Source organism: Pseudophryne corroboree, chromosome 3 (genome assembly GCF_028390025.1).
Source record: "Pseudophryne corroboree isolate aPseCor3 chromosome 3, aPseCor3.hap2, whole genome shotgun sequence".
NCBI lineage: Eukaryota > Metazoa > Chordata > Amphibia > Anura > Myobatrachidae > Pseudophryne > Pseudophryne corroboree.
The window spans coordinates 778,405,591-778,428,514 of record NC_086446.1 but is presented as its reverse complement, the minus strand read 5'-3'; the positions used below and the strand labels follow the sequence as shown (position 1 = coordinate 778,428,514).

The 22,924-nt window shown below is 49.0% G+C and overlaps 1 protein-coding gene across 2 annotated transcripts in view; it reads left to right on the top strand.

Annotated features, from left to right (window-relative positions):
• The window catches only part of CASP7 (caspase 7), a 103,476-nt gene that overhangs the window by 14,580 nt on the left and 65,972 nt on the right, over nt 1-22,924 (top strand). Inside the window, exons 2-3 of one of the 2 annotated variants that reach the window (XM_063962564.1) lie at nt 16,202-16,335; nt 17,178-17,305. In XM_063962564.1, coding sequence (XP_063818634.1) covers nt 17,178-17,305 — 128 coding nt within the window. In that variant the 5' untranslated portion in view covers nt 16,202-16,335. The remainder of the gene's footprint in view (nt 1-16,201; nt 16,336-17,177; nt 17,306-22,924) is intronic. The other variant, XM_063962563.1, reaches the window with a different exon arrangement.

Sequence of the window (22,924 nt, the reverse complement as noted above, 5' to 3'; positions counted from 1 at the left end):
CTCGGAATGAGGGCCAATAGCTCGGAGCATTACCGCAGAGCTTGCAATCAAACCAAACTCCTCAATAGGCTGCTAGAGACTAATATTAGATGGACGACAACCAGATCATTTTTAAGTGTATTGCGCAAAGCAGAGGACGCACTCTGTGACTGCTGATGCGATGTTATGACATTGGCACCTGTTCTCCTGTAAATATTTGTTACAGGATCCCCGGTCCTTCCTCTTCCTGCCATCTCCCCCTCCCCCCTCCTCCTCCTAGTCTGCGCTCTATTAAAATCTTTTTATTTTTTGTTGACAAACCAGCTGCTTCCCCGGTGTCAGAAATGATTTCACTACAGTTCCCTTCCTGAATGCCGGGATGTACTGTAGTTGCAGGACGCGAGAAGTCTCTGGCATCACAGCCCTCGTGCAACTTTTACTTCACAAGTAGTTACAACTAGTTAAAATGGAATGTGAACTACCGAAGTAGGGATGGCGCTGACAGGTGTTGTGAATCCTCGAGCTGCTAAATAGGAAGGGCTAGTTAAACCCTTTGTAAGGAACAATAAATAGAAAGTAATTCAGCGCTCATTACTAGTTAAATACTTGAGAAATGTATTAATTATAAACAAATGTAATTGGTTTCTTATGTATCGACATACATTTTACTGTTGCAACAGATAATAATAAAAATTGGTGGTACCACAGAACAAAAAAAAAATGCAAAAAATATATATAAAAAATTATTGGTTAAAAGTTCCAAAAAATAGGGCCTAGATCAACACTGCTTATTTGTTGAAGAATTCTTAAATTGCTGGGTAGGTAGCAAGATGCCTTATCCTAGGGAAATGAATATACAGTGTTACCAGTTCGCTGTAGTGAGTGAATTCTTCAACAACTAGTTAAAAGCCTGTCAAAACGACGGACACCAGGGCCGGATTATAGGGTGGGAAGGTCGATACTCACACAGGAATTGCCAGGGTTCTGGATGTCCTGCTGCTGGGAGCTGGGGCTCTGTCATGCGGAGGGTGTAGCGTTATATATATATATATATATATATATATATATATATGCACTATATACACCAGTACTGGCACGTGTAAACTCACCAGTCCCCCGCACAGCTCTTGCCCAGTCTGGGGGTAGAGGAGACCAGTAGCCACCAGCAGCTGGCTGGAGAAGTCTGGGCATGACCTGTGCGGGGATGTGGGAGGGGCGAGCACCGTACCCCACCCCTCGACCGATGCGCAGTGTATATATAGCAGTTGAGCCAGTTATTTGCATCCTCCTCACCCGCATCATCTGCAGCCCCAGCACCGACACCCCCCCCCCCCCCTCCTCCCAGTCATCGCACTGCTCACCCCACAATGGGTCTCACCCCTTCTTGCCAGACTGATTCACCTTCTCCCACCGCCGGTAAGTGGCCACACGTGTCTCCGGTGCCTCTGCTCTGAGCGCTGCGGGACTGTCTGGTGGTTCCAGCATCTGTTTTCTGGTTACTGCCGCTACCTGTTGCCGATTGCCGGGATGGCAAGTAACCTGGGGTTGCAGCATAATATATGGAGGAGGGGGTGCAGAGTATGCGGTATATGGCGGAGGAGGGTACCTTGTATATAGGGGGCACTATATGGAGGGGTATGGGGGTGCAATGTGTATATAGGGGCAGTATATGTTTTGGGGGGGGTGTAGTGTACATACAGTAGGGTATGTGTGTGTGCCCTTGTCCCAAACAGCACTCTGAGAGGCAGCCTCCAGAGGTGAGGAGCAGAATTAGATTTAATCGTAATTGGAAATCAAAAAAGGATAGAAAATCCAGCCAATTCTGAATATGAAAGGTTGTTTTAACTGGGAACTGCCCCACCAAATATTCTACCCCTATCCCCCACTCCCCCCCCCCTCTCTCTCTCTCTCTCTCTCTCTCTCTCTCTCTCTCTCTCTCTCCAGCACCCTCCTTCCATATTCAGCAAGAGTGAAAGAGATCAATATTTTTTATTTATTAGCTGCAGACAGTAACATCTCCCTGCATTATCACTTACATTTGGTCTGTGTGGCGGCCTCTAGTGGCCACCGGCGCATATAACAGGCGAGAAGCAGCTTGGCCTTTTATCATATAGGATATTCCTCAGTCTTCTATATCCACTCACATTTGGATCCAGAGTGAGGCGTCCTATTTTGTTATATAACTTTTGCCATAAATTGATGGTCCTTCTTCCTTAAAGACCAAAGTATATACCTCTACCTTTTGGTTATTAGCTAGATGTGGTTTGATACGATTTTTTGTTTTATTTTATTGTTTATTTCTCTTACGTCCTAGAGGATGCTGGGGACTCCGTAAGGACCATGGGGTATAGACGGGCTCCACAGGAGACATGGGCACTCTAAGACTTTAGATGGGTGTGACCTGGCTCCTCCCTCTATGCCCCTCCTCCAGACCTCAGTTAGATCCTGTGCTCAGAGGAGACTGGGTGCACTGCAGGGGAGCTCTACTGAGTTTCTCTGAAAAGACTTTTGTTAGGTTTTTTATTTTCAGGGAGCACTGCTGGCAACAGGCTCCCTGCATCGTGGGACTGAGGGGAGAGAAGCAGACCTACTTAATTGATAGGCTCTGCTTCTTAGGCTACCGGACACCATTAGCTCCAGAGGGTCGGAACACAGGTGTCGTCCTCGCTGTTCGTCCTGGAGCCGCGCCGCCGTCCTCCTCACAGAGCCGGAAGATAGAAGCCGGGTGAGTATAAGAAGAAAGAAGACTTCACAGGCGGCAGAAGACTTCTGATCTTCACTGAGGTACCGCGCAGCGGTCACGCTGCGCGCCATTGCTCCCACACACACACACACACACACACACACAAGGCACAGCATGGGCGCAGGGGGGGCGCCCTGGGCAGCAATAATTACCTCACTAACACTGGCACAGGTATCAGAACCTGCAGAGGCAGTATATTATAAAACCCCCGCCAGTATAAAAATTTGAGCGGGACCGAAGCCCGCCGTCGAGGGGGCGGGGCTTGATCCTCCAGCACTAACCAGCGCCATTTTCTCCACAGCAAGCTGCAGAGGAGCTGCTCCCGGACTCTCCCCTGCTGAACCAAGTAACAGAGGGCAAAAACGAGGTGGGGGGGGGCACATTTATTTGGCGCAAAAGGTGTATTCACATATATATATATATATATATATATATATATATGTATTTCTCTGACATCCTAAGTGGATGCTGGGACTCCGTAAGGACCATGGGGAATAGCGGCTCCGCAGGAGACTGGGCACAACTAAAAGAAAGCTTTAGACTACTGGTGTGCACTGGCTCCTCCCACTATGACCCTCCTCCAGACTTCAGTTAGAATCTTGTGCCCGGCTGAGCTGGATGCACACTAGGGGCTCTCCTGAGCTCCTAGAAAGAAAGTATATTTAGGTTTTTTATTTTACAGTGAGATCTGCTGGCAACAGACTCACTGCAACGAGGGACTAAGGGGAGAAGAAGCGAACCTACCTAACTGGTGGTAGCTTGGGCTTCTTAGGCTACTGGACACCATTAGCTCCAGAGGGATTGACCACAGGACCCGACCTCGCTGTTCGGTCCCGGAGCCGCGCCGCCGCCCCCCTTACAGAGCCAGAAGCAAGAAGTGTTCCTGAAAATCGGCGGCAGAAGACTTCTGTCTTCAACAAGGTAGCGCACAGCACTGCAGCTGTACGCCATTGCTCCTCATGCACACCTCACACTCCGGTCACTGATGGGTGCAGGGCGCTGGGGGGGGGGCGCCCTGAGGGCAATATAAGACACCTTGGCTGGCAAATCTACACCATATATAGTCAGGAAGGCTATATAGGTGTAAAAATACCCCTGCCAGAATTTCAGAAAAAGCGAGAGAAGTCCGCCGGAAAAGGGGCGGGGCCATCTCCCTCAGCACACTGGCGCCATTTTTCCCTCACAGCTCCGCTGGAAGGAAGCTCCCTGGCTCTCCCCTGCAGTCTACAAGCTACAGAAGGGTAAAAAAGAGAGGGGGGGCACTAAATTTAGGCGCAGTATATATAATATAAGCAGCTGTAAGGGAAAAAACACTCATTTATAGTGGGATCCCTGTGTTATATAGCGCTCTGGTGTGTGCTGGCATACTCTCTCTCTGTCTCCCCAAAGGGCTTTGTGGGGTCCTGTCCTCTGTCAGAGCATTCCCTGTGTGTATGCGGTGTGTCGGTACGGCTGTGTCGACATGTTTGATGAGGACGCTTATGTGGAGGCGGAGCAGATGCCGATAAATGTGATGTCACCCCCTGCGAGGTCGAAACCTGAGTGGATGGTGCTGTGGAAGGAATTACGCGACAGTGTCGACTCCTTGCATAAAAGGTTTGACGACATACCAAATGTGGGACAGCCGGCTTCTCAGCCTGTGCCTGCCCAGGTGTCTCAAAAGCCATCAGGGGCTCTAAAACGCCCGCTACCTCAGATGGCAGACACGGATACTGACTCCAGTGTCGACGACGATGAGACTAATGTAACTTCCAGTAGGGCCACACGTTACATGATTGAGGCAATGAAAAATGTGTTGCACATTTCTGATGTTACCCCCGGTACCACAAAAAAGGGTATTATGTTTGGAGAGAAAAAACTACCAGTAGCTTTTCCTCCATCCGAGGAGTTAAATGAAGTGTGTGAAGAAGCGTGGGCTTCCCCTGATAAGAAACTGGTAATTTCTAAGAGATTACTAATGGCGTACCCTTTCCCGCCAGAGGATAGGTCACGCTGGGAAACATCCCCTAGGGTGGATAAAGCGCTCACACGCTTGTCAAAGAAGGTGGCACTACCGTCTCCGGATACAGCCGCCCTGAAGGAATCTGCTGATAGAAAGCAGGAGGCTATCCTGAAGTCTATATATACACACACAGGTGTTATACTGAGACCAGCTATTGCTTCAGCATGGATGTGCAGTGCTGCAGCTGCGTGGTCAGATTCCCTGTCGGAAAATATTGATACCCTTGACAGGGACACTATATTGCTAACCGTAGAGCATATTAAAGACGCACTCTTATACAAGAGGGATGCACAGAGGGATATTTGCCGGCTAGCATCTAAAATAAGTGCAATGTCCATTTCTGCCAGGAGAGGGTTATGGACTCGGCAGTGGACAGGAGATGCAGATTCTAAAAGGCACATGGAAGTTCTGCCTTATAAGGGTGAGGAGTTGGTCGGGGATGGTCTCTCGGACCTCGTTTCCACAGCAACAGCTGGGAAGTCTACATTTTTACCCCATGTTCCCTCACAGCTAAAGAAAGCACCGTATTATCAGGTACAGTCCTTTCGGCCCAATAGGGGCAAACGGGTTAGGGGCGCGTCCTTTCTGCCCAGAGGCAGAAGTAGAGGCAAAAAGCTGCAGCATACAGCCAGTTCCCAGGAGCAAAAGTCCTCCCCCGCTTCCTCTAAGTCCACAGCATAACGCTGGGGCTCCACAGGCGGAGCCAGGTACGGTGGGGGCCTGTCTCAAATATTTCAGCAATCAGTGGGCTCGCTCACGGGTGGATCCCTGGATCTTTCAAGTAGTATCTCAGGGGTACAAGCTGGAATTCGAGACGTCTCCCCCCCGCCGTTTCCTCAAATCTGCCTTGCCAACCACTCCCTCAGGCAGGGAGGCAGTGTTACAGGCAATTCACAAGCTGTATTCACAACAGGTGATAGTAAAGGTGCCCCTACTTCAACAAGGACGGGGTTACTATTCCACAATGTTTGTGGTACCGAAACCGGACGGTTCGGTGAGACCCATTTTAAATTTTAAATCCTTGAACACATATATAAAAAAATTCAAGTTCAAGATGGAATCGCTCAGGGCGGTTATTGCAAGCCTGGACGAGGGGGATTACATGGTATCACTGGACATCAAGGATGCTTACCTGCATGTCCCCATTTACCATCCTCACCAGGAGTACCTCAGATTTGTGGTACAGGATTGTCATTACCAATTCCAGACGTTGCCGTTCGGTCTATCCACGGCTCCGAGGGTCTTTACCAAGGTAATGGCCGAAATGATGATACTCCTTCGAAAGAAGGGAGTTTTAATTATCCCGTACTTGGACGATCTCCTGTTAAAGGCGAGGTCCAGGGAGTAGTTGTTGGTCGGGGTAGCACTATCTCGGGAGGTGCTACAACAGCACGGCTGGATTCTAAATATTCTAAAGTCACAGCTGGTCCCTACGACACGTCTTCTGTTCCTGGGGATGGTTCTGGATACAGAACAGAGAAAAGTGTTTCTCCCGGAGGAGAAGGCCAAGGAGCTGTCATCTCTAGTCAGAGGCCTCCTAAAACCAAAACAGGTGTCGGTGCATCACTGCACGCGGATCCTGGGAAAGATGGTAGCTTCCTACGAAGCAATTCCATTCGGCCGGTTCCATGCAAGAACCTTTCAGTGGGACCTGTTGGACAAGTGGTCCGGATCGCATCTTCAGATGCATCGGCTGATAACCCTGTCTCCAAGGACAAGGGTGTCTCTGCTGTGGTGGCTGCAGAGTGCTCATCTTCAAGAGGGCCGCAGATTCGGCATACAGGACTGGGTCCTGGTGACCACGGATGCCAGCCTTCGAGGCTGGGGGGCAGTCACACAGGGAAGAAACTTCCAAGGACTATGGTCAAGTCAGGAGGCTTCCCTGCACATAAATATTCTGGAACTGAGGGCCATTTACAATGCCCTAAGTCAGGCAAAACCCCTGCTTCAAAACCAGCCGGTACTGATCCAGTCAGACAACATCACGGCGGTCGCCCATGTAAACCGACAGGGCGGCACGAGAAGCAGGACGGCGATGGCAGAAGCCACAAGGATTCTCAGATGGGCGGAAAATCACGTGTTAGCACTGTCAGCAGTGTTCATTCCGGGAGTGGACAACTGGGAAGCAGACTTCCTCAGCAGGCACGACCTCCACCCGGGAGAGTGGGGACTTCATCCAGAAGTCTTCCAACTGATTGTAAACCGTTGGGAAAGGCCACAAGTGGACATGATGGCGTCCCGCCTAAACAAAAAGCTAGAAAAGTATTGCGCCAGGTCAAGAGACCCGCAGGCGATAGCTGTGGACGCTCTAGTGACACCGTGGGTGTACCGGTCGGTTTATGTGTTCCCTCCTCTTCCTCTCATACCAAAGGTACTGAGGATAATAAGGAGAAGAGGAGTAAGAACTATACTCATTGTTCCGGATTGGCCAAGAAGAGCTTGGTACCCGGAACTTCAAGAAATGATCTCAGAGGACCCATGGCCTCTGCCGCTCAGACAGGGGGACCTGCTGCAGCAGAGGCCCTGTCTGTTCCAAGACTTACCGCGGCTGCGTTTGATGGCATGGCGGTTGAACACCGGATCCTGAAGGAAAAGGGCATTCCGGAGGAAGTCATTCCTACGCTGATTAAAGCTAGGAAAGAAGTTACCGCAAACCATTATCACCGCATATGGCGAAAATATGTTGCGTGGTGTGAGGCTAGGAAGGCCCCAACGGAAGAATTTCAGCTGGGCCGTTTCCTGCACTTTCTACAGTCAGGGGTGACTATGGGCCTAGAATTGGGTTCCATTAAGGTCCAGATTTCGGCTCTATCGATTTTCTTCCAGAGAGAACTGGCTTCACTACCTGAAGTTCAAACTTTTGTTAAGGGAGTGCTGCATATTCAGCCCCCTTTTGTGCCTCCAGTGGCACCTTGGGATCTCAACGTGGTGTTGGATTTCCTAAAGTCACATTGGTTTGAGCCACTTAAAACCGTGGAATTGAAATATCTCACGTGGAAAGTGATCATGTTGTTGGCCTTGGCTTCGGCCAGGCGTGTATCAGAATTGGCGGCTTTGTCATGTAAAAGCCCTTATCTGATTTTCCATATGGATAGGGCAGAACTGAGGACTCGTCCACAATTTCTCCCTAAGGTGGTATCAGCCTTTCATCTGAACCAACCTATCGTGGTGCCTGCGGCTACAAAAGACTTGGAGGCTTCCAAGTCGTTGGATGTAGTCAGGGCCCTGAAAATTTATATTTCCAGAACAGCTGGAGTCAGAAAGACTGACTCGCTATTTATCCTGTATGCGCCCAACAAGTTGGGTGCGCCTGCTTCAAAGCAGACTATTGCTCGCTGGATCTGTAGTGCGATTCAGCTTGCACATTCTGCGGCTGGACTGCTGCATCCTAAATCAGTTAAAGCCCATTCCACGAGGAAGGTGAGCTCTTCTTGGGCGGCTGCCCGAGGGGTCTCGGCTCTTCAACTTTGCCGAGCAGCTACTTGGTCGGGGTCAAACACGTTTGCTAAATTCTATAAATTTGACACCCTGGCTGAGGAGGACCTAGAGTTTGCCCATCCGGTGCTGCAGAGTCATCCGCACTCTCCCGCCCGTTTGGGAGCTTTGGTATAATCCCCATGGTCCTTACGGAGTCCCTAGCATCCACTTAGGACGTCAGAGAAAATAAGAATTTACTCACCGGTAATTCTATTTCTCGTAGTCCGTAGTGGATGCTGGGCGCCCATCCCAAGTGCGGATTGTCTGCAATACTTGTATATAGTTATTGTTTAACTAAAGGGTTATTGTTGAGCCATCTGTTGAGAGGCTCAGTTGTTATCATACTGTTAACTGGGTATTTGTATCACGAGTTATACGGTGTGATTGGTGTGGCTGGTATGAGTCTTACCCGGGATTCAAAATCCTTCCTTATTTTGTCAGCTCTTCCGGGCACAGTATCCTAACTGAAGTCTGGAGGAGGGTCATAGTGGGAGGAGCCAGTGCACACCAGTAGTCTAAAGCTTTCTTTTAGTTGTGCCCAGTCTCCTGCGGAGCCGCTATTCCCCATGGTCCTTACGGAGTCCCAGCATCCACTACGGACTACGAGAAATAGAATTACCGGTGAGTAAATTCTTATTATATATATATATATATATATATATATATATATATAGACGTCTAATTCAAACAGCAGCGGCACTCGTGGGATTTAAAGTCAAAAATCAACGTGTATTTCACATCAAGATAGCCGACGTTTCGGGGCACACACGCCCCTTTGTCAAGGTGAGTAATTTTTGACTTTAAATCCCACGAGTGCCGCTGCTGTTTGAATTAGACGTCTGCATCATTTTCTCCAGAAGGCACCGGGGTATTACTGACAGAGGGGTGAGTGCCGGTCCATACAAAGACTTTATATATATATATATATATATATATATATATATATATATATAAAAAGCACTGTACAGACTGGGACTTTGTTCCAGTGTCCAGTGGCGCGGGCTGTGTGCTGGCATACTCTCTCTCTGTCTCTCCAAAGGGCCTCATTGGGGGCTGTCCCCATATTTGTATATCCCAGTGTGTGTGGGTGTGTCAGTACGTGTGTGTCGGCATGTCTGAAGCGGAGGGCTCGTCTAGTGAGGAGGCAGAGCAGATGATTGTGGTGTCTCCGTCGGCACCGCCGACACCTGATTGGTTGGATATATGGAATGTTTTAAATGCAAATGTGACTTTATTACATAAAAGATTGGACAAAGCAGAGTCCAGGGAAACAGCAGGGAGTCAATCCATGGCTTTGACTGTGTCACAAGGCCCTTCGGGGTCTCATAAATGTCCCCTTTCCCAGATAGCAGACACTGATACCGACACGGATTCCGACTCCAGTGTCGACTATGATGATGCACGGTTAAACCCAAGGGTGGCCAAGAGTATTCATTATATGATTATTGCGATAAAAGATGTTTTGCATATTACAGAGGACCCCTCTGTCCCTGACACGAGGGTCTGCATGTTTAAGGAAAAGAAACCTGAAGTAACGTTTCCCCATCTCATGAGCTGAACGCTTTATTTGAAAAAGCTTGGGAAACTCCAGACAAGAAACTACAGATTCCCAAGAGCATTCTTATGGCGTATCCTTTCCCCTCACAGGACAGGTTACGGTGGGAATCCTCGCCCACGGTGGACAAGGCTTTAACGCGCTTGTCCAAAAAGGTGGCGCTACCGTCTCCAGACACGGCAGCCCTCAAGGATCCTGCTGATCGCAGACAGGAAACTACCTTAAAATCAATTTACACACATACGGGTGCCCTGCTCAGACCGGCATTAGTGTCGGCATGGGTGGGTAGCGCAATTGCAGCGTGGGCAGATAACTCTTCATCTGACATTGACACCCTAGATAAAGATAGCATTTTTTTGACTTTGGGTCACATTAAGGACGCAGCGTTATATATGAGAGAGGCTGCGAGAGATATTGGGCTGTTGGGTTCAAGAGCCAATGCCATGGCAATTTCGGCTAGAAGGTCCCTGTGGACCCGCCAATGGACAGGTGATGCCGACTCAAAGAGACATATGGAGATTTTACCTTACAAGGGTGAGGTTTTATTTGGAGAGGGCCTCGCGGACCTGGTTGCCACAGCTACCGCGGTTAAGTCTTCTTTTTTTCCTTACGTTCCCCCACAGCAAAAGAAAACACCTCAATATCAGATGCAGTCCTATCGGTCGCATAAGTTCAGAAAGGGTTGGGGCTCTTCCTTCCTCGCCAGAGGTAGAGGGAAAAGAGCGCCTGCTACGGCTAGTTCCCAGGAACAAAAGTCTTCCCCGGCCTCTACAAAATCCACCGCATGACGCTGGGGCTCCGCTGAGGGAGTCTGCACCGGTGGAGGCACGTCTTTGACTCTTCAGCCAGGCCTGGGTTCAGTCGGATTTGGATCCTTGGGCGGTCGAGATTGTATCCCAAGGTTACAAACTGGAGTTCGAAGAAGTGCCTCCTCGCCAATTTTTCAAATCGGTCTTGCCAGCTTCTCCCACAGAGAGGGAAATAGTTTCAGCTGCCATACAAAAGCTGTGTCAACAGCAAGTGATCATCAAGGTTCCCCTAATGCAACAGGGGAAGGGGTATTATTCAACCCCATTTGTGGTCCCGAAGCCGGATGGCTCGGTCAGACCTATTCTGAATCTAAAATCCCTGAACCTGTATTTGAAAAGGTCCAAATTAAAGATGGAATCTCTCCGGGCAGTTATCTTCAGTCTGGAAGGGGGGGATTTTATGGTGTCACTAGACATAAAGGATGCATACCTTCATGTCCCCATTTATCCCCCTCGTCAGGCGTACCTGAGATTCGCTGTACAGGATTGTCATTACCAGTTTCAGACGTTGCCGTTTGGGCTTTCCACGGCCCCGAGGATTTTCACCAAGGTAATGGCGGAAATGATGGTGCTCCTGCGCAAGCAAGGAGTCACAATTATCCCATACTTGAACGATCTCCTGATAAAGGCAAGATCAAGAGATCAGTTACTGAGAAGTGTGTCTCTCTCCCTGAGAGTACTACAACAACACTGCTGGATTCTAAAGCTACCAAAGTCACAGTTGGTTCCGACAACTCGGCTGTCATTTTTGGGCATGGTTCTGGACACGGAATAAAAAGAGGGGTTTTCTCCCAACAGAAAAAGCCCAGGAACTCCAGAACATGGTCAGGGACCCGCTAAAGTCAAAAAGAGTGTCAGTTCATCACTGCACTCGAGTATTGGGAAAGATGGTGGCAGCCTACGAGGCCATTCCGTTCGGCAGGTTCCACACGAGAACTTTTCAATGGGACCTTCTGGACAAGTGGTCAGGGTCCCATCTACAAATACATCAGAGGAGAATCCTGTCCCCCAGGGCCAGGGTATCTCTCCCGTGGTGGCTTCAGAGTGCTCACCTTCTAGAGGGTCGCAGGTTCGGCATTCAAAACTGGGTTCGTGTGACCACGGACGCGAGCCTCCGAGGATGGGGAGCAGTCACACAAGGAAGAAATTTTCAGGGAATATGGTCAAGCCAGGAGGCTTGTCTACACATCAATGTGCTGGAATTAAGGGCCATATACAACGGCCTACAACAAACGGAGAGTCTTCGCAACCTACCCGTTCTGATTCTGTCAGACAACGTCACAGCCGTGGCGCATGTAAACCGCCAAGGCGGGACAAGGAGCAGAGCAGCAATGGCAGAAGCCACCAGGATTCTTTGCTGGGCGGAAAATCATGTAAGCGCTCTGTCAGCAGTCTTCATTCCGGGAGTAGACAACTGGGAAGCAGATTTCCTCAGCCGACACGATCTCCATCCAGGAGAGTGGGGACTTCATCAAGAAGTATTTGCAGAGATAACAAGTCGTTGGGGACTTCCTCAAATAGACATGATGGCGTCACGCCTCAACAAAAAGCTTCGGAAGTATTGTTCCAGGTTGAGGGACCCTCAGGCAGTGGCAGTGGACGCCCTGGTGACACCGTGGGTGTTTAATTTGGTCTATGTGTTCCCTCCACTTCCACTCATCTCAAAAATATTGAGAATCATAAGACGAACAAGAGTGCAGACAATACTCATTGTTCCAGATTGGCCTCGAAGGGCCTGGTATTCAGATCTTCAGGAGATGCTCACAGAAGATCCGTGGCCTCTTCCTCCCAGGGAGTACCTGTTGCAACAGGGGCGCTGTGTGTTCCAAGACTTACCGCGGTTACGTTTGACGGCATGGCGGTTGAACACAAAATCCTAGCTAGGAAAGGTATTCCGGGGGAAGTTATCCCTACTCTGATCAAAGCTAGGAAGGAGGTAACGGCGAAGCACTATCACCGTATCTGGAGGAAATATGTATCTTGGTGTGAAGCCAAGAATGCTCCTACGGAAGATTTTCAGCTGGGTCGTTTTCTCCACTTTCTACAGACAGGAGTGGATATAGGCCTAAAGTTAGGCTCCATTAAGGTGCAGATTTCGGCCCTATCAATATTCTTTCAGAAGGAATTGGCTTCTCTCCCAGAAGTCCAGACTTTTGTAAAGGGAGTGCTGCATATCCAGCCTCCTTTTGTGCCCCAGGTGGCACCATGGGACCTTAATGTGGTGTTACTGTTCCTTAAATTACACTGGTTTGAACCTCTTCAAACGGTTGAATTAAAGTTTCTCACTTGGAAAATAGTCATGTTGTTAGCCTTGGCATCTGCAAGGCGGGTGTCCGAATTGGCGGCTTTGTCTCACAAGAGCCCCTATCTGATTTTCCATGTGGATCGAGCAGAATTGAGAACTCGTCCTCAATTTCTACCTAAGGTGGTTTCATCGTTTCATATGAACCAACCTATTGTGGTGCCTGTGGCTACGGGGGACTTGGAGGATTCCAAATCCCTTGATGTAGTCAGGGCCTTAAAAATTTATGTGGCCAGAACGGCTCGAGTTAGGAAAACAGAGGCACTGTTTGTCCTGTATGCAGCCAACAAAGTTGGCGCTCCTGCTTCTAAGCAGACTATTGCTCGCTGGATCTGTAACACGATTCAGCAGGCTCATTCTACGGCTGGATTGCCATTACCAAATTCGGTAAAGGCCCATTCCACTAGGAAGATGGGCTCTTCTTGGGCGGCTGCCCGAGGCGTCTCGGCATTACAGCTTTGCCGGGCAGCTACTTGGTCGGGTTCAAACACTTTTGCAAAATTCTACAAGTTTGATACCCTGGCTAATGAGGACCTCATGTTTGCTCAGTCGGTGCTGCAGAGTCATCCGCACTCTCCCGCCCGGTCTGGACCTTGTATATAGTTGTTGCTTACATAAGGGTTATGTTAAAGTTAAGATCAGTCTTTGGCTGATACTGTTTTGTTCATACTGTTAACTGGTTACGTATATTCCAGGTTATACGGTGTGGATGGTGTGGGCTGGTATGAATCTCGCCCTTAGATTAACAAAAATCCTTTCCTAGTACTGTCCGTCTCCTCTGGGCACAGTTCTTTAACTGAGGTCTGGAGGAGGGGCATAAGGGGGGGGGGGGGGGCAGTTCACACCCATCTAAAGTCTTAGAGTGCCCATGTCTCCTGCGGAGCCTGTCTATACCCCATGGTCCTTACGGAGCCCCCAGCATCCTCTACGGACTAGGAGAAAAAGATTTACCGGTAGGTTTAAAAACTTATTTTTATTGTGATTATGAACGTAATACAAATTCACATCTTATTACGCTTGTAGGAATTTCCCTTTCTCTAGATGCCCAGTACGGTTACAGTAGCTAGCCTGTTCCACTACTGCTCCTATTATATTCAGTAGATATATATGAAAACATTATACAGCAGTTGCCTCCAGACCGTGTACGCTGGTACAGTAGGTACCGGCTAGGTGTCTGCTTCCCCTGATGTGGCCGAGGCTTTGCAGGGAGCTTTGAGTGTGATGAGAAGGGAGAGGACAGTTTATGGAGATGTAATACGTCATAGTCACCATATAGGATAATGGGCGGGATGTACTAAGCGGAAAATGCGGTAAACTCCCTGTTTACCGCATTTTCATGATGTACTAACCCCCGGCCGGCAGGACAGCGCCGTGGCGGACGTCCATAGAAGCCTATGGGCTTCTCTCCGCGGCGCTGTGTGAGGGATCCGATCGGATCCCTCCCAGCATGCCCTGCGGCCGCCCCCCGTCACCCCGCGCATTCGCAAACTGACTTCTGGGGCCGAATCCCGGAAGTCTGGCTGCCGCTGCGCATTGCGGAGGACATCTCTTATTGGAAGAGCTATCCTCCGCAATGCTGATTGCATATGTTAGTACATATGCGATCAGCATCGTGGCGCAGGGCGGCGATGTACATTAGTACATCCCGCCCAATATCTTAGAGCAGGAGCAGCCAACTTCTGACACACCAGCTGCTGTGGAACTATACTTCCCAGCATTCCCTGCCGCAGTTTTACTATACCTTAACAGCAAAACTGTGCCAGAGCAGGCTGGGATGTGTAGTGCCACAGGTTGCCTATAACCACATGCTCATAGGTCTGAGATCATTTCCATCCGTCAGCTTCCAGCCACGAGGGTAATACAGGTTTGGTATCTGTTATGCAGAATGCATGAGACTCGTGGTTTGATGGCGATTCTCCATAGTTTGGAGCACGATGCCTAAATTATACTCTCTTACCCCTGTTTCTCTGTATACGGTTCCCGGCATTGCCATGCTAATTCAGGGGTGGGGGGGATTCTGAGTCGGATTTGTTAAAACAGATGCATTTCCCGATTTCCGAAATGCATCTTAGAAGAAGAAGTACCAGGGGGGTAATTCAGACCGGATCGCTAGGCGGTGTATTCGCAGAGCGCGTGATAAGGTCTAAACTGCGCATGCGTATGCACCCCAATGCGCAGGCGCATCGCACGGGTACAAAGCGGATCGTCGCTCAGCGATGGGTTTGTGCGAAGAATCCGTTCGCATGGGCGTTCGCAAGGAGATTGACAGAAAGAGGGCGTTTGTGGGTGGCAACTGACCATTTTCTGGGAGTGTTTGGAAAAACGCAGGCGTGTCCGAGCGTTTGCAGGGCGGGTATCTGACGTCAATTCTGGTCCCGGACAGGCTGAAGTGATCGCAGCGGTGGAGTAAGTCCTGGGCTGCGCAGAGACTGCACAAAATCTGTTTGTACAGCTCTGCTACACATGCGATCTCACACTTATACAGCTGAAATACATTCCCCCTGTAGGCGGCGACTATCCGATCACATGACTGCAAAAATCGCTTGCTAGCGATCAGATCTGAAATAGGCCTCAGGAGACTGTGCCAATCGTTATGATATTATATGCAATTATGCAATACGTATATTGGAGGTCATTCCGAGTTGTTCGCTCGCAAGGCGATTTTAGCAGAGTTGCTCACGCTAAGCCGCCGCCTACTGGGAGTGAATCTTAGCTTCTTAAAATTGCGAACGATGTATTCGCAATATTGCGATTACAAACTTCTTAGCAGTTTCAGAGTAGCTTCAGACTTACTCTGCCAGTGCGATCAGTTCAGTGCTTGTCGTTCCTGGTTTGACGTCACAAACACACCCAGCGTTCGCCCAGACACTCCTCCGTTTCTCCAGCCACTCCCGCGTTTTTTCCGGAAACGGTAGCGTTTTTTCCCACACGCCCATAAAACGGCCTGTTTCCGCCCAGGAACACCCATTTCCTGTCAATCACACTACGATCGCCGGAGCGAAGAAAAAGCTGTGAGTAAAAATACTACCTTCATAGCAAATTTACTTGGCGCAGTCGCAGTGCGAACATTGCGCATGCGCACTAAGCAGAAAAACGCTGCGATGCGAAGAAATTTACGGAGCGAACGACTCGGAATGAGGGCCATTGTGTGTGACTGAGTCTGTATACAGAGCACGACGGAACTTTGCCGCTGCATTGTAGCACTTTGTATACAGATGTGGATTCAGTCACACATCATATACTGTTTCTGATCGGAGTGTTGAGGGTGTGCCTGTGTGACTCTTACGTACGGGGAAGCAACGCCTGTTTCTGACGGATGTCTTGTACCTTGCAGTGGGGCTGGTGCCTGTGCCAAATCTAATGGTGGCTGCATCTGCAGATGCTAGAACAGCGGACAGGACAGGATAGCGCTTTCAGGCGCTCAGATTTGCGACTCTCTTTGGAGTTTTGTCGCATTAGCGTATAAAAGTAAGTAATATTCTGCAGATGTGGGGGAAAGCAGCTGCAGAAGCGTCCGACTCAGAAACCACCCCCTAAATATTTTAGCGCTGCTCCTCACAGTGACTAACATGAAGCAGGCGGTGATCGGGCCACTGTAAGGCGCAGCTTCTCAAACACGGCCCTTAGGACCCCTAGCAGTTCATGTTTTCCAGGTCACCTGTGGTTTTTTTTAAAATGTGACAGTTGGTTATACACAGTGCAGCTGCCGGGTGACCTGGAAAACATGACCTGTGCGGGGTCTGGAGGACCGAGTTTGAGAACCATTGCTGTAAGGAAATAATCACAGGACAGCAGGAATTATTTATTTCTCTTCTCCTTTGTGATTCTTCTTGATATCAGATTTCCAGATCCGATATTACCTGATGACAAACTGTGCATACATCCTATTTTCTTGTTTAAAAGTATAAGAAGACTTATAGGCCCTACACACTGGCCGACATCACTCAAAGAAATGAATGATCTTGTTCATTAATGAACGAGATACCGTTCATATCTTTGAGTGTGTGGAGGCTCCAGCGATGAACGATGCACGGCCCTGCGCTCGTTCATCGCTGGTGCCTCGTCGGCTGTGCATGCAGGCCAATATGGACGATCTCATCCATATTTGCCTGCACTGCTACGGAGCCGCGTGACGGGGGGAGTGAAGTCACTGCCCCGTCGGCCGTATCCGCCGTCGGGCAGCTCGGCGGCGGATCGGCCAATGTGTAGGGCCCTTTACAAAATCAGGTTCAGATAATATCCTATTATATCACTACAGAGGCCCCGTAGCCTCATACTGACGTCTAAGCGTTCTTCTTTTTCCCCCATAGATGGCTGAAGAGCAGGATGATCTGGTCCCTGAGTGCACTGTAAGTGGGGGACAGTGTTCCGAAGAAGCCCTTGGAGATACTGTGGACGCAAAACCGGACCGAAGCCAACGGTTTTCGCTATTCTCAAAGTAAGACGCAGCGAGTCACCGTCTTCTGTGCCTCTGTCTTCTGTGTCACCCACCGTCTGCTATATGGGTATGCAACGTCTGGTACTTCAGCTGCCGTGGGACTACAAATTCCAGCATGCACTGCTACAGATTTAGCATGCCCTAAACGGCAAGACTGTGGCAGGGCATGCTGGGATGTGTAGTTCCACAGCAGCTGGTGGGCTTCACATTGCCTACCTCTGTACTCTCAAGGGTAGTAATCTTAGAATTGTGAAGGATGACTTGATTACAAGGAAAGAAGACATTGGATTGAAACAAAATGTAACCAATTGGGGAGAACAATGCATAACACGCCTCCATGTGATCCCTCTGTTCTAACTGTACCATAATTGTCCAATAGCTCAGCCTCTTTCCCTAATCCAGGAATAACTGAAATATAACAAAGAAACAGTTATGCCTTTAGCCATTAGATGGCAGTAGAGTCACATTTATGGCTTGCAAGTATAACGGACTGTATATAACTTATAATTGGGAGACAATACAGTTTGACCCATTAGACATAGGTCACCCTATAGCTAAATGGAAGGACAAAACACCTATTAGGAGGAATTTGTTACTTGCAATTAAAATAAGCCTCCTACAGATGAATGACTGGCAGTGAAATTATTCTACTAGAATATGTATCAAATAGCTGGCATGGGGTTTGCTTTAAAAAATAGTACAATTTGTGTCTCCTTGTATTAGAATAAAGTTAGTAAAAGATGAGCAAATCATTTACAGTATATTTAAGTGGATCCTTGTTACTTTTCAAATTGTATGTTTCAATCCGCATGTAATATGAATCACTACCACTGGATGGCGCAGCAGTGCAGTGTCAAGTTATTAGTGTGGAAAATACTGGTATATAATGTTGAAATGTGGTATGCAGGGCCCACCGGGGGAATGCAGAGGTAGGGGCCCATTTTAGGGGTGTGGCCAGTCTGCAGAGGGGTGTGGCCTGCCATCTCATTGGTTTGACTAACCATTAGTCTGGGCCTTTTCAAAAATATATACAGTAAATTCAGCTGCTGCATGCATGATAATGTACCAGATTAATAACAGATTTATAACAGCAATGCACTGTAGAAAATACACCATAGTCCAGTATAAGGTAACATATGTATAATGTATATTTCAACTGCATAGTCTGAAACCTGAGCCTAAAGGGCCCCATACACTACAATGATATGTCTGAGGCTGAAGTCGGATGTAATTTCCCTTGAACTCCCCCGGGACCTTCCCGGGAGTGATTCCATACGATTTGGTACTTTTGTGCTATTTTTGCATAAGATATATCGCATGCGATTGATGAAGCCGCTATACATCGCATGCAATATATCGTACGGCATACAATTGTACCATGAGATATATCTGATGGGCTAGATAGAGGGCTACGAGGGCTGGGAATGTCCTGAGAATGCCAGTCACACTTCCCTGTGATACATCGCATGCCATATATCACATGCACAAAAAACACACTTCTGTCATCCGATTCCATCCAATTCCGATATATCATTAGTGCAGCACCAACGACCTAGGGGAGCCTATCCGACAGCCACGGGGACGCGCATAAGATTGGATACGATCTAAAACACATACGATTATACACAATTTCATACAATATATCAGACAGATATATCGGAATTGTATGAAATCGTGTTAAATCGTACTAGTATATGGGGCCCTTTAGAGCAGGAGGTAGGCCCCCAGACAGTGGGGCCCACCGGTGGTTTCCCCTGTACCCCTGTGGGCCAGTCCAAGCCTGCTGGTACATACTGTAGGTGAAAATTTAGGGTCCGATCCCATTCGAGTTTGATTTTTTTTTTCTAAGTGTTATCTCGGGAATTTACTAAACACAAATCTCGGCAGTGTTGGGGCTATTCGTATTGTGATACACTTCCGACCACACAAATACGAATCAATAGACCATCGGTCAAACGTGGCTGTTATTTTATACAACACAACAATTTACTAAGAATTCGTATTCTCAAAGCATAGTATTCGTACAGAAATGGAGCTTTCAAATAGAACTGCGTTTTGCGGGTTTTGATAGTCATGCACGTATCAGTGAGATCCGTCCATGCTTCTCTGTGTCTGAAATAGTTAAAAATCAAGAAAAAAAATTGCGTGGGGTCCCCCCCCTCCTAAGCATAGCCAGCCCCGGGCTCTTTGAGCCGGTCCTGGTTGTTAAAATACCGGGGGGAAATTGCGTAGGGTTCCCCCGTATTTATACAACCAGCACCGGGCTTTTGGTCTGGTCCTGGTTCCAAAAATATGGGGGCAAAAGAAGTAGGGGTCCCCCGTATTTTTTAAACCAGCACCGGGCTCCACTAGCCAGGGAGATAATGCCACAGCCAGGGGACACTTTTATATTGGTCCCTGCGGCCGTGTCATTACCCCCCCAACTAGTCAACCCTGGCCGGGGGTTCCCTGGCGCAGTGGGGACACCTTAAATCAAGGGTGTCCCCCCCCCTCCAGGCACCCAAGGGCCAGGGGTGAAGCCCGAGGCCGTCCCCTCCACACAGTAACTCTATGGGGCAGACCTACTGGGGGGCAGGGTAATTTTTGAAGTTGAAAATTTTTGTATGGCCCCCGAAGGATTTTATAAATATCCAAATGGCCCTCGGTAGAAAAAAGGTTCCCCACCCCTGGTCTAAAAAAATACAATAAAGAACAAAACAAAAACATACTGACTCAGTCTCACAGGCCCACAAAATAAACCATACATCAAGATAACATCTCTCTAAAGGAGACCGAAAAGTGCCAAACAACATCATTCGGGAATATAGAGCACCCAGGGCTCAGAGCAAGAGGAACCAATAGCCAACAACTCACTACCGAGACGTAACAGAGAAATAACTAGACAGAGACCCACACCAAGTGAGCTAATGCAAAACCATAGAATCACCTGAATATATAACAGTCATATAACAAATAAAAATTATCAGAAGACACCTTAACGGGTATACTAAAAAAAAACCCAGCAAGGACAGAAGCAGAAAACCTGGTCAAAAGTGTTCATACTTACTAAAAACAACACAAAAGATAACTAGATTTTCTGCGGCTCCAACCGCTAAAGCCCCAGCTATCCCGCGCCGATGATACAGCGGTAACGTTTCGAAGCGGAAGCGGCTTGTGTTCCACGCTCACAAGGCCCTGTGAGCGCACATGTCACTAAGGGGGGGATTCAGACCTGATCGCACGCAGGCATTTATTTTGCAGTGCTGCGATCAAGTAGTCGCCACCTACAGGGGAAGGGGGTAATCGATGTGCAGGGGTACAAATGCATGTACAGAGAGCTACACAAACAAAAGTGTGTGCAGTCTCTGCACAGCTCAGGACTTACTCAGCCGCTGCGACGATCCGGCCAGGAGCTGACGTCAGGAACCCTCCCTTAAAATGGCTGGACACGCCTGCGTTCTCCCGGATACGGGAGTGCAAAATAAAGGTTTATCAGGGGCCTGCGAGACCACCCAAATAAGAGTTCAGCAACAGTAAATGTGGCCTACTAATAATCAGTAATATATACAAGGGAAGAAATGGTAAAAATAAATACAAAATATATCTAACATAATAACGATAACTAAATAATGACCCATAGGAGTATAGACGTGACTATTTAGAAAGAAGGACACGTAATAAGATGTTCATTATAATCCGAATGCTAATTTACAATCTAGACACAGTGCGGTGTAGACTTAGTAACATACAAGTAAACTGATCAAGATAATACAATATGCCAGCCAGTCACTATTGTTAGCACCGGTATCCCAACGCGCCGCATTACAGGGAAGATGCACTCAATGAACGACAGCTCCCTGCAGGCTTTAGCGCCGGAATGCTTTGGTGCTAAGGGCTGCTGGGAGCTGTAGTTTATTTAGTGCATCTACTTCCCTGTAAAGCGGCATGTTGGGGACACCGGCGCTAACAATAGTGACTGGCTGGCAGAACTGACTGACTGGCTGAATCAATGTAACTGCACTGCACAGCACTGTCACCTTCTTTTACATTGATACAGCATCCAGACATTACCCTCCGCGATATCACCCTCTCTATCTGTTACATTAGCCATCTCGGGGTTTCCAGGCCGGCAGCCCAGGTGCTGTGTTGCGGAGTCAGGGCCTCTGGAGATCTGGGCGTGGCTGTGGCGGGAGGCACTTCTGTGACATCACACGCAGAGGAGGCTCCGGGGCTCAGAGAGTATGTGGTGCAGGGAGGACTATGAAAGTCTTCCACTGCGCCGCTTTAATACACATCTATGCCAGTGGGCGCAGCAGCTTTTGTTCCACGTGCGGCTATGGAGTGGGGTTTTTGATGCCGGAGGGGACAGGCGGACTGGCAGCAGGACATAGGAAGTCATTCCGACCTGAACGTAACTGTGCTAAATTTAGCACAGCTACGATCACTTACACTGATATGCGGGGGGACCCCCTGCACAGGGCTAGTCCGCCCCGCATGTCAATGCCCCCCCCCCCCCCCCCCCGCACTAGTACAAAAGCATCGCACAGCGGCGTTGCTTTTGTACTTGAAGAGTAACTCCCAGCCAGCGCAGCTCCTGCGGCTGTCCGGGAGTTGCTCGTTGCTGCCCTGGACGCAGCGTCTGTGTGTGACGTCACGCAGCCGCTGCGGACCACTCCCTCACGGTCTGGCCGGACCGTGCCCACAAAGTGGCGGCGTGCAGCCCCCACCCGCCCAGCGACCGCCTCTGCCTGAGGCAAAGGCGATCACTAGGCACCAACAGCCGTCGGCTGTCAGCCATGCGCCGGCGTACTGTGGTGCAGGCGCATGCGCAGTTCTGACCTGATCGCTGCGCTGCGATGAACTGCAGAGAGCGATCAGGTCAGAATGACCCCCATAAGACGCTGCAGTGAAAGGGTTTCCCCCCCCCCCCCCCCCCCCTATCTACAGCACAGAGACTTGCTGCAGATGCAGTGGCATACCCTCCAGCTGCACCTTTTTGGCAGGTACAGTACCTTTTTTTTATGGTCTGTACCGATTTCTGGCTCTCCAAACTTCCATTGAAAGTATAGGAAAAGGGGTGTGGACACGTCACTTTACCCGTGGCCACGCCCCCTTTTGGAATTTGAAGCGATGTTTATGTGTAAAGTGTTGGAGGGTATGTTGCTGCAGATGCAGTGGGCCTATTTTGGGGTGTGGGCCTGGAGCTGCAGCTCCATCAGCCCCATTGTTAATCCTGCTCTTGGAACACACAGCAGCCAAAGGGCAGAGCCTCCTATTGGATGTAACCTGTGTGGGAGGGCGTTTCTCGCCCAATCAGCTGTGGACTGGGTGTGACAGACCTGCTGCTAACCCAGTGAGAGCTCCTAGCCACGCCCAGCGTTATCCACACAGGCACAGAGTCACTGATCTGGGCAGTTATATAGGACATAGGCCCTCATTCCGAGTTGTTGGCTCGCTAGCTGCTTTTAGCAGCATTGCACACGCTAAGCCGCCGCCCTCTGGGAGTGTATCTTAGCTTTGCAGAATTGCGAACGAAAGATTTGCATAATTGCGAATAGAAATTTCTTTGCAGTTTCTGAGTAGCTCCAGACTTACTCTGCCACTGCGATCAGTTCAGTCCTTCTCGTTCCTGGTTTGACG